Source organism: Austrofundulus limnaeus, unplaced genomic scaffold (genome assembly GCF_001266775.1).
Source record: "Austrofundulus limnaeus strain Quisiro unplaced genomic scaffold, Austrofundulus_limnaeus-1.0 Scaffold413, whole genome shotgun sequence".
NCBI classification, from domain to species: Eukaryota; Metazoa; Chordata; class Actinopteri; order Cyprinodontiformes; family Rivulidae; genus Austrofundulus; species Austrofundulus limnaeus.
Genome location: NW_013952815.1, coordinates 247,652 through 262,573, shown reverse-complemented (window position 1 = coordinate 262,573; position 14,922 = coordinate 247,652). Strand labels below are relative to the sequence as shown.

At 39.1% G+C, this 14,922-nt stretch overlaps 3 protein-coding genes across 7 annotated transcripts in view; 1 reads left to right on the top strand and 2 right to left on the bottom strand.

The window, feature by feature from the left end:
* Positions 1–1,484, bottom strand: part of LOC106528945 (sia-alpha-2,3-Gal-beta-1,4-GlcNAc-R:alpha 2,8-sialyltransferase) — a 10,678-nt gene extending 9,194 nt beyond the window's left edge. The window contains exon 1 of the mRNA XM_014024237.1: positions 976–1,484. Within this exon, the coding sequence (XP_013879691.1) occupies positions 976–1,133 (158 nt within the window). The 5' untranslated portion in view covers positions 1,134–1,484. The remainder of the gene's footprint in view (positions 1–975) is intronic.
* A 1,693-nt stretch (positions 1,485–3,177) lies between these two features.
* On the bottom strand, positions 3,178–6,969 carry LOC106528932 (cyclin-G2; the record flags this gene model as incomplete). The annotated part of the gene is given in 7 exon segments (XM_014024221.1): positions 3,178–3,819; positions 4,536–4,738; positions 4,915–5,013; positions 5,104–5,182; positions 5,300–5,550; positions 6,620–6,757; positions 6,846–6,969. Coding segments are annotated over 7 exon segments (1,006 nt in total), but the record flags the coding sequence as incomplete, so codon positions are not given.
* Positions 6,970–7,507: 538 nt separating this feature from the next.
* LOC106528931 (coiled-coil domain-containing protein 158) overlaps positions 7,508–14,922 on the top strand; it is a 14,583-nt gene continuing 7,168 nt past the window's right edge. For 2 of the 5 annotated variants that reach the window (XR_001311563.1, XM_014024216.1), the window contains exons 1-13: positions 7,508–8,107; positions 8,209–8,266; positions 10,145–10,272; positions 10,518–10,639; positions 10,759–10,859; positions 10,937–11,234; positions 11,316–11,368; positions 11,582–11,710; positions 11,825–11,906; positions 12,095–12,214; positions 13,593–13,721; positions 13,851–14,087; positions 14,170–14,338. Coding sequence is in view for 4 of the 5 variants with exons in the window: in XM_014024216.1 (XP_013879670.1) it covers positions 8,020–8,107; positions 8,209–8,266; positions 10,145–10,272; positions 10,518–10,639; positions 10,759–10,859; positions 10,937–11,234; positions 11,316–11,368; positions 11,582–11,710; positions 11,825–11,906; positions 12,095–12,214; positions 13,593–13,721; positions 13,851–14,087; positions 14,170–14,338 (1,714 nt within the window). In the remaining variant the exon portion in view is untranslated. The remainder of the gene's footprint in view (positions 8,108–8,208; positions 8,267–10,144; positions 10,273–10,517; positions 10,640–10,758; positions 10,860–10,936; positions 11,235–11,315; positions 11,369–11,581; positions 11,711–11,824; positions 11,907–12,094; positions 12,215–13,592; positions 13,722–13,850; positions 14,088–14,169; positions 14,339–14,922) is intronic. The other 3 variants (XM_014024217.1, XM_014024219.1, XM_014024218.1) reach the window with 3 other exon arrangements.

The window sequence follows — 14,922 nt, the reverse complement described above, 5'->3', positions numbered from 1 at the left end:
GAGATAAATAATAAAAGTAGAAAATAGCTAGTTAATCAACTACTGGTAATAGCTGAAATGAGCAAAATGCTAGCTTAGTAATAAAAGACAAGCTGAAAGATAAACATTGCAAAAGGCCAGCTAAAAGTTGCAAGTTTCTAGCTAATATATAAAAATAGCTAAATGACTAGCTAAAACTAGCCAAAGGCTAGGTAAAAGTAGCATGATGTTTCTCTAAAGCTAAAACTATCAAGGTGCTAAAAAATGATGAGAGTTGCAAACAGCTAATTGCTATCTAGTAGCTAAAAATTGAAAAAAAAAAATGCAAGCTTATAGATGCAAAATGCTAGCCATGAAGCAAAAGACAAGCTGAAAGCTAAAATAGCAAAAGGATGGCGAAAAGCTAAATGTTGTAAATTGGTTGTTCAAAAATAAAAATAGCTAAATCTCTAGCTAAAAGAAGCAAAAGGTAAGAAAACATCAGCAAAAAGCCAGAGTGCATCAGCTAAAGACAAAATAAATCAAATATGCTGAAGATTTAATTAGATAACTTTAGACTGATTTGYAAACATCTTGAAGTATTTCAGTGATTTTGCAAATAAGGTTGAAGGTTCTGAAAAAAATACAAAAAATACAAAAAACAAAAGTCACAGCATCCACCCCCTGATTAAAGTTAACATTTTTAACATATTAAAGTTAAAGTGTGAAGTAGTCAAAAAATGTAGGGGGAAATGAATTTAGGAATAATAAAGAGAAATAGGACATTAATATAAATTGCATTTTCCCACAAAATAAAAATATTTATCTTGATAATGAAGTTTGGGTTAAAAAGTGTTCAGATATTTTGATTTATGACTGTTTTCTGTGAATCACTGCAGCTCATCTAGAGAATAAAAACACCTTGGACAGCTCCCGGTCTGCAGGTCYAGTTTAGTCCACGGATCTGGGCCTCTGTTTACACTCAGTCACACCGACCTGCTGGGCATCATCACTCACCTAAAGCCTGCGTGGAACATGATCCTGGGGCCTCCGGTGTAGTATTTACTGGAGCCGAAGAGGCTGTCCTTCCTCAGAGACACGTAGCTGATGAGGGACAGGATGAGCACGACGACGCTCAGGATGATCAAACCCAGGGCCTTGGCGATGCGGACCATCTTGGGTCTGTTTTCATCCCCGGTGCGCAGCCAGGACTCGCTTTATGTTGTCATGTCCGGGGCTTTAACCCACAAACTCGTCGACTCATGGAACCGCGGGAAATGGACGCTCCGTGGGCTGCATGATGATGATGATGATGATGATGATGATGATGATGATGATGATGATGATGATGATGATGATGATGATGGAGATGTTCGGTCCGCTCTCATTCCTCCGCTCTGCTGCTTCTCTTCCAGACTGCAGGTTTAATCATGAGCAGAAATATGTGTCAACATCCAGACAGCAGCATCACCTCCTCCTCCTCCTCCTCTTCCTCCTCCTCGTCCTCCTCCTCCTCTCTCTGACGGATGCAGGCTCCTCTGCTGCAGCACAAAGGAGGAGGGGCGCAGAAAGATGAAGAAAACACCCCCAACAGGAAGCACGAGACCTTTTTTGGGAACAGAATGTTGCCCCATTTTTGACTTTATCTATCTATCTATCTATCTATCTATCTATCTATCTATCTATCTATCTATCTATCTATCTATCTATCTATCTATCTGTTTATTTGTTTGTTTATGTTTTGTTTTGGGCTAGATGAGAGCATTAAAACCCTTTTTACATTGATGGTGTTTTCTATATATTAGCTGCCTGTCGGAGGCATTAATGAACCCCTATAGCATCAACGAGGCTGACTTATGAACTGCGCAGCATCGTTCGTAGCCGGCAGGGGCCAGTACTGCTATAACAGGCTGACAATTTTCAATGTCATTGTCAAATTTATTTATATGTACATTTATAACATGTTAAAAACAACAAAAGTTGACCTAACAATTCAGCCAAAGACATGTTAAACAGTTAAAATAAAATACAAAAACGCACAATACAAAAATAAATAAATAAATAAAAAACATTAGCTCTAATTGAACCTTTTTGGTTTTTTATTTTACTGCATATAGATTGTTTTGTTATATGAATGAAATAAATTGAACAAATAAAAAAAAAATAAACAGCCTTGAACTCTGCACCAATCAAAGGCAAAAGAAAAGAGATGGGTCTTTAGTAAGGATTTAAAAGCCTCAACAGTCTAACAGATCACATAAAATATGAAAAACTTTAAAAGCAGGACTGTCGTAACTGGRAAAAAAAAACTTKTGTCAACCAGGTTTTTATGTMATTTTAGACAACTGAAGAGTGCTTCCAGTGGAGTGTGACCCTGTCTAACTTAATGGGCATATAAACCTGGGTATCATCAGCAAAKAAATAAAAAMRTGATRTTATATTTTCTGAAAATGGACCCCAAAGGCAACATATAGAGATTAAAAAGGAGTGGACCTAAAATGGACCCTTGAGAGACCCCACAAATCTGAGGAGCTGCTGAAGAACATTTGCCAATAGAAAAACTGCTGTTGGTAGATAAAACTGTACTTTTGTTACGACTGACTGAAAACATTAAGTACTGAGGGAGTAAATGCAACAGCTCAGTTTAAAATCAATCAACAAAAATACAATTATTAAGTTTGTCTCAGTCCGGTCTAAATGAGCTTTGCTTCCAAGATGACGTTTACACTTCTTTGCACGATAGAGCTTTAATATGCATTCACAGCCATCATTGTTGTGTTTACAAATGATTGATTTGATTTATTTATTTAACAGGAAAAGATTACTAAAAATCAAGCCTGACTCAGCATAATTGCTGTTTTACAGCAGGTTCCTGTTCTGCAGCACATAAAACACTCAGAATTACAGCATCACTATGGTGTAATCATTATTATTACACCATAGACACAAAGACAAACAAGCATACCAAATTTCAAAAATTTAAAAGAAAAAAGATTTATTGAGGTATTCCTGAACATCTGCTGTGATGTTCAGTACAGAATCAAGACCCTTTTAAATAATGGCATTTTAGTAAATACAAGCAAAGAAAAGCAACAATAAAACGTTTTTAAAATTATTATTTTTATTTATATGAGTTATTTTTTTGTTTTTCTTACATATTACACATAAAATCTTGTTTTTTTTTTCCTTTTTTACATGTTATTTACATTTTTAAATCTGTTTTTTTTTTTTTTTCATTTCACAGTAAGCTTATCTCGGTAAACAAGACAACATGCATAATCACATAATTTAATGTCCATGCATTTACAGTTTCCCACTAAACATGTCATATATAACACATGAGAATATTGATCCATTGATATGCATAATACTGGTATCAAGTATTTAAAAAAACTACAAAATATTCAGAATGTTTGAGTATGTTAGCTGGTACTGAACACATTCTTCGGTTCTTCTTTGTGCTATTTCTATTTCTACTAAAACGTGTCAAACACAAAGAGAACTTGGAAAAATACATGAAGTTGTATTAATATCAAGCTGCCAAGAGTATTGCGTTTTTTCCATACTGCATCATTAAGATGTTTTTCATTGCAGAAGCAGACAACAAACTGATTAAACACAGGCACTTTATAATAAAAAAATCAGTCACTTTGCATTTATGATAAAGACACACAAAGTACACAAGTTTCCCCTGAAGTCATACGATTCAGGGGAAAATTACACATCTGTTACTTTGTAACGCACAGCAGTCACTCCACACAGTCGAGGAACGTGGAAGGAAAGAACGCTCCTTCACCGTCACTTCCCAACGAGCCACATGGACTTTCTTCTCCACTGCTCATGTCCTCACAGGAGTCCTCGCTGTAAGGCACAAAAATAAAAATTAAAAAAAAGGGAGGGGGGAGAATGTTACCAAGTACCGAGGTAAAGAGGTCCGCCCAAGCATCCAAATATTATGACATTTACTACTAAACACAAAGGATTTAGTAGCAGAACAAGAGGCTTTTTTTAAAAAGATGTCAGATTTGAGAGAAATGAAAAAAGTAGGGGTGCAACAATACATGTACTCGTATCGAACCGTTCAATACAGTGCTTTGGGTTCAATACACACTATGTATGGAACAATAAATTTTTTAAATTTATGTCTTCTGAAGATGCTCTGTGTTAAAGGATCAGTGGATCTGTGTTCGACTACTCCACCTAGGCTGCATTGTCGAGCACAGATCCACAGAGAAACTTGCTGTTTCAGCAACATTTAATTTAAAAACTGTACTTTTGAGGTTAAACAAATGTTCAGAATTAATTTCAACAAATTACAAGTTAAAAAGGCTTGGACATTTCTTTTTTTGTATCGAAAAAATATCGAACCGTGAGACTAAAGTATGGAACTGAACCGAATCGTGAATTTTCTGTATCGTTGCACCCCTAGAAAAAAGATTTTAAAAAAATTAAATTAAAAAAACTGAAGCAAAAACCTCTACCCTAAAAACCAAATCAAACTGCAGATTTTGTGAACCGTTCCACTCTAGTTTATTAATACAAAAGCAGCATTGAGGAACCTGAAACTAATTATTGACCTCTCGCTCTCGTCCCAGCTCATCTCAGGAATGGTTGGAAGGCCGGGCGCGCTCAAGTGACGGGTCTGAAGACTCTGAGCTGTCCTCCTGGACAGGATCCAGACGAGTTTCTTGTTGTCTGGTTTGTTGCATTCACTGGAGCGGTACTCAGTCATGCACTTGGTCACGAGCTCCTTCCAGTGGAGCAGCTTGCCGTCGCTGATCTGTGAAAGACGGCAGACGGGAAACATCTGAGAGGCGGCTGCTGTGAGCACATCAAGTGTTTGTTCTTTCCACAGCTTGTGGTCAGGCGGGATTAACGACACTCTGAACAAATTCAATCCCAATCTAGTCTAAAAATACTGAAGCAAAAGATTATTTTCATCCAGACAAAACATACCTTTAAGTGTCTTTGGAATTGCTGGACAAGCTTCAACAACGTCATGGACTGAAGGGATTCAAACTCTTGAGCAATCAGGGACAAAGCCAACACTGACGGCTGTAAACAAGGAAAATAAAAGGATCAATTAGATCCAAGACTCACAGCAGAGGCTGCAATGCTGACAATTTGTCACCCGGGAGTATTTACTTTTGCTTTGGAGAAAACAAGACGACATAAGCAGGCTTTTAGCTGGGCTTCCAGTCTCCCGATGCTCGGGATCTCTTCCCTTAAAACATAGAGGGAATCCTACTAGTACAGATCTCACCAGGCTGTCAGACCAGCTCCGCAGAGACTGGAGCGGTCGCAATAAGAACAGGAAGTGACAAGAARACGAGGCGTTTACCTTCCTGCGTTCAGGGAGCTGACAGCTGAGTAGTAGAGGTGCAGAAAGGTCAGGGCCGTCACAGCTTTGGGCTCCACGCAGAGTTTCTCCAKAATGATTTTCTCCATGCGGCCGAGGTCGGACACGGTGAACTTGCTTTGGCTGATGCGGATGAGCTCGTGCGAGGGAGAGATGTCGCTCTCTTCCTCGAACATTTTGGCAGCAATGTGAAGACAGCACACGCCGATGCAGGGCACGTGTTTGGGCTGGACCTGTCACAGCGCCAGAGAAAGGATGACGTCAACAACCTGGGGTTCTACAAACTCAAAGATTACCTGCAATTTAGCTCAATATATTAGTGAGCTAAATTACTAAAATAAAAAGGGGAGTGAAGCAGACTTCGATAATAACATGAATTAATGTCTATTTAAATTAAAATGAGGCTAGAGAAAGTATGTTAAGACTTTAACTTTTCCAAATGCTCTCAGATCCTCAGACAGACAGTTTGAGTTCAATATCTTGGAGCTGCAGGGTCATACTCCTGCACGTTGGACCAACTAAAAGTGGCATAGTGACTCAAAAATGAGAAAGTTGAAAAAAATAAAAAATAAGAATTTTCGGTTGCAGTCTCAGCAAATTCTGAGTGTTTGCCATTAAGCAACCAGCGAGCACTGTGGCTGCATTTTCAACCTGCAAATACTAGAAAATCAAGGCTTACTGTTGTGTGCACAAGTTGCAAAATTGTATTCTTTGCCATGCACATTATTTTGTTGCAGAACTTTGTTACTGTTTCAACAGTAACAAAGATGTGATTTTAAACATGCACAGGGTTCCCACACCTTGGTCAACATCAAATTCAAGGACCTTTCAAGGACTTTCCAGCACCAATTTCCTCAAATTAAAGAACCACGCGCAACGGCAAGTACCTACTGCTACCACAGTATGTTACCAATGAACAGGTTTAATATCATGTAAATTCAATGAAAAACGGAACAAAGAATTTGTTGAGTCCGAAACAATGACACACAATCCACATTGTTGTGTACATTGTTATCCAATGTACCTTTTTTTAAATTTTATAATTTATTTTTTAAAAAGATGATGAAAATCAGTCGTGTAAATAGAGAATTTCAATCCCCAAAAAACACTCAAGGACTTTCAAGGACAAATGTAATTTTTGGCTGTTTTCACAAACTTTCCAGAGCCTTAAAATTATTATTTTTTTCTAATTCACAAACTTTCAAGGATTTCAAGGAACCGTGGGAACCCTGCATGCAAACACGTACCCTAATGTTTAAAAGGAAATGAATGCATCCAAATATATCCAGCTTGAATACTTACCTTCATGTTGGTGAGAAATCTGTCGAGCAAATTGACAGCTTGGACAAAAGTCTGAGTCCTGTAGCCAAAGAAATTAGTCAGACTCCACAGTTCTTCCACCCTACTGTCTCTGCATTTTGCAGAAACTCCAGAGTGAACCTAAAAAACAWCAACAACCATTTGTAGGAAGTTATTTTGGAAGCAACACACACATAAGTTWGCACCAAGAGGCAGATAAGTGGGTCACCTCTGGGGCTGTGGACTCCATCAACTTCAGGCCCGTTTCTCTGGGAAGAAAGTTGTCCTCTTCTGCACAGCATGACTTCAGCTCCTTCAAGAGCAAGCTGTCAACACCCTGAAGATCCCTCATCCTGAAGAACAACACATTTAAACGGATTAACACAATTTTAAATCAAAGAAAATATCTCACTGATAAGAACCCCKAAAAAACAGACCAATGAGAGGAGAATGTATAAAAGTTTGGTCTCAAACCACACCTAAAGGGTGTCAGATAATCAGTAACATTCAYCTCCTACAACCAACAAACTAACAAACCCTGTTTATTAAGGGATTATAGCGAATGTACTGAGTCAGGGTTTCAAAATATGCTAAAACAAAGCATACATTAAAAAAATTATAATAAAGTTGTTTACATGATTTATCAACATCCACTGAAAGTAGGTCACACAAACAATAGGGCACTGAAGAACAGGCTGAACTCAACAAGGTCTTCATAATACAAAATCTAAATGTTCAAATATTTTTTAAGTAAAATATAATTCTTACTTACAATTCTTACTTATATATAATTCTTACTTAAACGACGACGTTAAAATTAAAATACATTTTTAAGCTAATTTTAGCTTGGTTGCTACCGTGTATGCCTGTGAACGAGCCGGCTTGTTACCTCGTCCGGAAGCTGCCGGCTTGCAGAAAAACAGCTCTGCCACTGAATCACAGCGTTCACTTCTCCATTACTACATTTTGTTCGCCACCGTGGAAATAAATGTTGCTAAAAATCAAGACGCTCCGCTCCGTGGGAAAGCGACATCAAAGCGAGTCCGACAAAAACCGACTATAAACTACATTACCCATCATGCAACGCTAGAGGCTTTACGTGCTTGCGTCCCTTTGCGGATGTTGACGCACTACTGTTTCAAAAGTTTCAGTGGCGCTAATGGCGCTGATAGCGCTCTGCACTGAAATTTAGCTCGAATTGTTTGGGTCAGAACCAGGCAACTTTCGTTACCTCTGACTTTTTCGACTCGCTTAATTAGTTTGACGACATTTAGGTTCTTTTTACGTTCCGCGTAGCTCCGGATGCTGTTTCCATGGTGATGGAACTTTCTGTTTACGGCGGCTGCCAATTGTTAGCTTATTATTTTTTTTAATCGTGTGTGTTTTTTAAATTAATTTGAGTGATGTCTTCGGGATTACAGCCCTTTGAGCCTCAGAGTGTCGGATTAGCTGGTCATGAAGAAGTTTCTCGTCACAAACAAGCTGAAGCTGGTGAGCTAGCTAAGGTTGTTGAGTTAGTTTTCACATGATTATGCTAAATCAAATGCTAACTTGAAACGCTTCCCCCCCCCCCCCCTCTCCCTCTCTCCAAGAAGCTCAAAGGACCTCCTTTCATCTGAGATTCAACAATCTGACTCTGGATGAACTGAGGTAACCCAAAGTTACTTCAATCAAACAAACAGAGGCATCGATTTTTATTTCACGCTTGAATTATGTTGAGGAAAAATATGCATCTTGCATACACATAATAAGTTGGTTGATGCTGGGTAACTGTCTTCTTTATGCATAAATAAAGAAAACTTCCAACAAAAAGTGATCATCTTAAACAAACAAAATCAAATAAATGGCCCAAATGCAGAAGCAGATGGAAAACTGTTATCATCTGCCTGACTCTTCCCAAAACAACTGATTACAGATTTGGCTCTCCAACATGGCCTTGAGCTGTTGACTAAATTCTTCCTGGTTGTATTACGTGGGCTGAGACACGCACGCACGTCTGTGATCTGGTTCCTGGAGCAAGCTGAGGGCTGCCCAGAATGAACAGTTACCATCCATATACTGGACTATGGCTGCATGGGTTTTGGGGACTCGATTCTTCAGGCTCATTGGGCCTCATGCAAGAACATTTTCGTATTCTTTTCCTAAATTTCTCTTACTTTAGTTCGTACGAACATGCCACGTCAGATTCAACAAACTCTTCAGGAAAAGTGTGTAAATGAGCTGCGTAAATTCCACCTGTTCGGATCCAGCTGCTCGTGCACGCGAGAGGAGATTAGCATAATTACCACCCCAAAAACACCATATAAGGCTATGTTTCCTGCCCCAGATATCAGGAAGTGTCCATTCATGAAAATGACWGCGTAAACTAAAAAGAAGAACTTTACAAGTTCAGAGATTGAAGTCCGTCTGTCAGAGATCCAGAAAAGAAAATCTGTTATTTTTAGCAGGTCAGCTGTGGAATAAAAAGAGCTGCTAAAAGTATAAACAACTGTGTTAAATCATTTTCATTTATTCAGAAGACACAGCGCTGCACACCGTACACCCCCGGTTGCAGGTGGTCTCAGATGTGGGTTTGAAATAAGCATTTTAAAATGTTTTCAAAATAAGTCTGGCACTTTGGAGGAAACCCAGGACTCGCTGGAGGGATTATGTATCCCATCTGGCCTGGGAATGTCTCGGAGTCCCCCAGGATGAGCTGGAAAGTGTCTCTGGGGAGAGGGAAGTCTGGGTCTCTCTGCTGCTGCCCCCGCACCCGATCCCGGATAAGCCGGCTGGACGGACAATTTATATTGTTAGTCTAAATTATTACATTTTAAATTACTCTAATTCAAGCAGAATAGCCTATTGTCAACATAATTATGGAGTGTAATTTATTTTCAACTCAAAATATCTTCAAACTAACAAAATGTAAAGTTATCAGGGAGGAAAATCCGTCTGGATAACAGCAGACTGACTGCTCGTAAAATATACGACAGGTCTGGACCACWCRTRAATTTTGTTCRTATCTGAAAAAAATCTTAGAATACGAAAACATTGGTGAATGCCACAAATTCTCCTAAATCACTCGTACGCACAACTTAAAAACAAATCTGTGCGTACGAACGGTTCTTGCATGAGGCCCATTCTTCAGATATTCACACAAGCATTCAACACTCATGGCTTCAGATACACGCCCCCCTAAACTCACGTACTCCTCTGGCTAATAAATCTGCTCTATGCAGAGGATTTTTTTATAAACACCATAGTGTGTCACAGTGTTGATATAATATGATGTTTTGTTTTGTTTTCCTCATCTTCCCTTGTGTGGTTTTTAGTTTTTCTGTTAAGGGTTGTGCCGCCTCATGATGTCTTCATGAAGATGATCCTTGCTCTGTGCAGGGGTCAGTGGCTGCATGACCCAGGGCACCTGTTCTCCCATGTTTGTTCTGTCTTCTTCTGAATGGGTGTTCTGAACTGCAATTTCATTGTGCTCTGTACAATGACAATAAAGCTCTCTTGAAAATGTTTGACCTTTTCATTCCTTGACAGTGAAGAGCTTGAGAGACGAACAAAGGAAACAGAAAAACTGCAAGAGGAGGTTGAAGATGCAACCAGGGAGGCTCTGAAGAGATTCAGCTGCACTTAYGAAGGAAAATCAGGACAAAGCTGCAGCAATCGTAGGTTTAAAGCTGGCGTAATTAATCTGTGTGACACTTCTTGTTTATTCTTTCACTAAAAGTGGTATGTCACTTTACACAACATCTAAAATATAGTGACTAAGACTACTGAACTGTTGAAATATTACTTTCTGCACTAGAAAAGAGACTAGAGACTCAGCTTTTTTTAATGAGACATTTTTACCAACCTGAGCATTAACGACAAACACAGGATATATCGTAAACACAATATGCTCTTTTGGCAGATGACTCATCTGAAGAGTCCCCCATGTTTTCGGCCCACCAGCGGGCAGTGACTCAGCCTCTGGGTTGCAGTCTGGATACTTTAAAACAGAAGGTGGTCCAGAAAGAGAGATCATCTGAAAAAGTAACTGTCTTTTTTGCAACTCAACATGGTTCATGCTTTCATTACAACCATAAAACTTCTTTGGTGTTAATTTAATTAAAACTTTTCCCTAAATAATCCATTATTTCACCGTTTCAAAGACAAACGATCAACCTGAGCAAGATACATTTAGTCATCAAAGTGCCGTCATGAACTTGCAGACTAAGCTGCATGAACTCCAGGATGACCTGTCTGACCTGAGGTGAGACGTTAATTTATTCCTCCACAAAAGCTTTCATAAAGAACTTTGACTCACATTTTTTTTTTTTTTACTTTTAGGTTGAAGGATTCAAGGAAGCACACGGATCAAATGGGAAAGATGTTGTCCATCCTGGATGAGCTTCAGAACATTAAAAGGTCTGCGGACCAGAAGCTCCAAGAATCTGAGGATGAGGCGTTGGAACTTCACAGGAAGGTAGAATCACTAGAACGGTTCGTAAAGGAGATTTACCAAACACTGTGTGAGAAGCAGTGTGGGGACACCCCCATCAGCTCTCATACTGGGAAAAGTCAAGCAGTTCATGTAAACAAAGATCTCAAAACGAACACAAACAAGCTGCAGACAAGACGATTTTCGGTGAGTAGTAATATTTATGTTCAGATAAATTGAGTGCATATCCTAAAATCATAACTTGAAATTGAATCTCTTTTGTAATAGTCAAAAGAACAACAGAGGACTGATGAAAATAATGAAGTATATCAGCAAGAAAGGTAATTGCCAATAAGACTGATATTAGAGTTGATCATGATCATAAACAAAATACTAATGACAAAAATAGATCTAGTATTCACGGCTAATTAAATTCTTTTAATGAGAAAAAGATTAGGTTGCATAAAATTTAAAAGCCACTTGCTAAACCTTATTGTCAGAACAAACAAAATGAACACAGCAAGCATAAAAGCACTGTGTTTTGATCATGACAGTCTTCACGATCGTCCCAGCTTAGAAGACCTGATTACAAGTCTTGTCCAGGAGATGGCGACGTTGACCGACAAACTGAGTTCATCAAAGGACAGCGGAGCCAGCCTCTGTGACAAGCTGGGGTTGCTAAAGTTGGTGAATTATTTAAAATATTTCTTATAGTTTTGTTTGTTAGTGTTGTTATTCTGAGGGGAAGAACATCATAAATATTGTGAATATTCTAGAAAATGTATTTGTAATTACAGAAAACTGGCAGAGAGACAAACCACACAGCACCTCCATCACGTCAGTGCACTCGAGTCAGCCATCTCCAGCTACAAAGAAAAGGTAAAAATAATAATGTCTCAGCACCAGTTAATTAAAGCACTTTTTTTACTCTAATACAGTGTTATTATAGACATTTGGATCCACTTTACTTGATGTAAAGCTCAGTAAAATAAAGCGACTCTCAGATCACCGCTTGAGTTATTAAAAAAACTTTACTTGGTTTGTGGTTCTTATTTGATGTGTTGAAGGTTTGTTGTCTGGAGCAGACGATCCTCGAAGCTCAGACTCAACTCTTTAACACTCAGAAAGAAAGAGAGCAATCACTACAAGAGGCAGAAGACCTCCAGTCCCACCTCTGTCAGCTCAAGGTACTGCAGGGAATCCTAAATGGGTCTCTTGTGAAACATCTGCAAGTAGGTTGTTGCTTTATTAAATTAAGGAAGAGTGGTTATAAAACTGAAGCATCAGGTTTAGTTTAGAGGGATTTCTCAAATGCTTAAAGTAAAAAGCAAGAGTTAAACTGTTGATTTACTGTGAGGTTTGATATATGAATCAATGTAGCCTGCTATGATTACACAGCTGTTGTTGATTAACACACAAAAAAACACAATCAGGTGTAGTGTCCGTTCAGTCGGGGTACATTTAGCCTCCACTGTGAAGCATCAGCTGATCTCAGTGTCAACCAACTAATCAGCTGTTTTCCTCAAATCTAAGACATTTAATTTAAACTAACCCAGCCTGCTGCCGTCTACTGTAAACAGTTTTACAACCCACCTCCATGTTTGCTGATCCTTCTCCGTCTGCGTTTGATTAAATCAGCGTCTTTTCTGACATTGATTTGGCTCTTTCCTGTACTTTGGGCTGTTTTCTTTTTCCTGACTCAGGCCTTTCTGTGTTTGTTTGTGAAATGACTGAGGTTCCAGAGCAGAGCCACGCCACACAATAAGTAAACAAACTGTGACTCTGTAATGATTTGGTCAGACACAGGTAGGCGTTTCCTAAAGCAGTGGTTCCCAACCTTTTTTAGACTTGTGTACCCCCTCTGCCAAACGTAATGATAATTCTCTGAAACTATAATTTACTACAACTGATTATTAAGTTAATTATTTATTTAACTCCCTAAAACGTTTAATTCTCAGGCATTTTATTCTTTTCAAATCAAATTAAACATAAAGATTAAAATGTTGCCTTGAAAGTGAATAAGTAATTACATAAATAAACAAGGTAACGACAGGTGCAGGAAGCATCAGCGTCCAAAATCTATTGTATTTTCCAAAATACATCAAAAACTCGACCAAATGAGCAAATTTCAAGAGATTCCGCATTTTATATTGGATTCCATTTTGTGTCAAATTCCGTGATTTCGTCTGCATTTTCTGCATTGCTGAAATCATAGGGCCCTACATATTCTAGTCCTATTTTATTAATTTTTTTACACATCTGGGAAATTTTTCCACGTACCCCCTGTAATATGCTTGTGTACCCCAAAGGGTACACGTACCCCTTGTTGGGAATCACTGTCCTAAAGTGTTCTTTCAATTATGCGCTTCTTTTTAAATTTTGTGCCAAAAAAAAAAAAAACCCAGAATGGTCTGACGGAAAGTAAACCACAATAAAACAAACTAAATACAACATTTAACAAACAAAAACAAAATTGTTAATTTGCAAGCCAAATATTGATATAACATGTTGAGTTACTTTTAATTTGTTTTTGCACATTATTTTTTCTTGATTTGCTGTGAGCAGCAGCAGCTTCAGCTCAGTGTAGACCCAAAGGTTCTGAACGCRCAGCTGGAGGTAGCCAGGGAGCAGCTTTGCAAAGCTGTAGAGGAGAAAACCTGCCTCCAGACCCTGCTGGAGCAGAAAGCCCAGGAGGTGAGGAAATCTCAAGAATCCTRTTGAAAAGCAGGAGGAACTTCTCTTCAGGCAGATAATAAAACCTGGAAAAAAAAATAAAGTATTTTTTTCTCCCGGGTCATGGTGATGATCACCCTCTCCTCYCAGCACCTCGTTAGTTTAAAAGACGCTCAGAGTCGGCACCAGACGCTGTGGGCTGATCAGGAAACGCTGAGGATGAAGCTGAGCGACAGAGAGAAGGCGATCGACGCTCTGAGGCTGCAGATGGAGAGCAGTGTCCAGACGACAGAGCAGCACAGACGCACGATCGACAGCCTCCAGCAGGAGAACGGCCTCCTCATTAACCAGCTCAACCAGCACAAGCTGGAGGTGCAGCAGCTGAGGGTCAGACAATAAAAAAGAAAATCATTGTCTGTTTCCCGTTCGCTCTGTCTGATTCAGTTTCTCGTTTTATTTTTCCAATCAGGCCGAGTTGGCCCAACGCCGGTCTGACCTGACTGCTGTGGAACACGAGAGGCGACGGCTGAAGGCCTCTGTGTCTGAGCGGAGTCAGCGCATCAGAGAGGAGACGCTGGAGAAAGAGGAAGTCGCCGCACAGCTGGAGCTGCAGCGCGTGCAGCTGCTCAGTCTTACCAGTGAGATCAATACGGATCATCAGTGTTTTTTAAGATGCGGCGTCCCTGGAACAAGAATGAAATCTGGTTGTTTTCGTCCAGATTCTGATGAAATATTCATCAAACCTGTGTTTAAAATCACTGTTAGAGGCCAAACGTCAGTACGTTTAATTCCAGGTTTATTCCCACACTTCACAGGTTCTCAAGCCATTTGGGTCTGGGGACCCCTTACAAGGGCGAAAAAATTCCAGTTTGTTATGTTTATTTTATTAATTCATTGTTTTCCATGCATTTTTAAAAATTAAAACCAAATTAACAGTTTAGTGAAATTTTTTGAGGACCCCCAAGATACCTCTAACAGATCGCTGGGGGTCCTGGGACCCCAGTTTGAGAACCTCTGCCATACATAACCTTTAATTCCCATGGAAATTCCTGTCATTCTATGTTGAGTTTCAAAAAGCTTGTAGGATTACAAAGTTAATACTGCAAAMGTTTGAGAAAATAGATTTGTAACAAATTATGATCTTTGTTATGGCAAATATTTATTTAACAAAGACAGAAATACGTGGTCCAAGAATGAAGGTACTCCATGGGATGATCAGCTG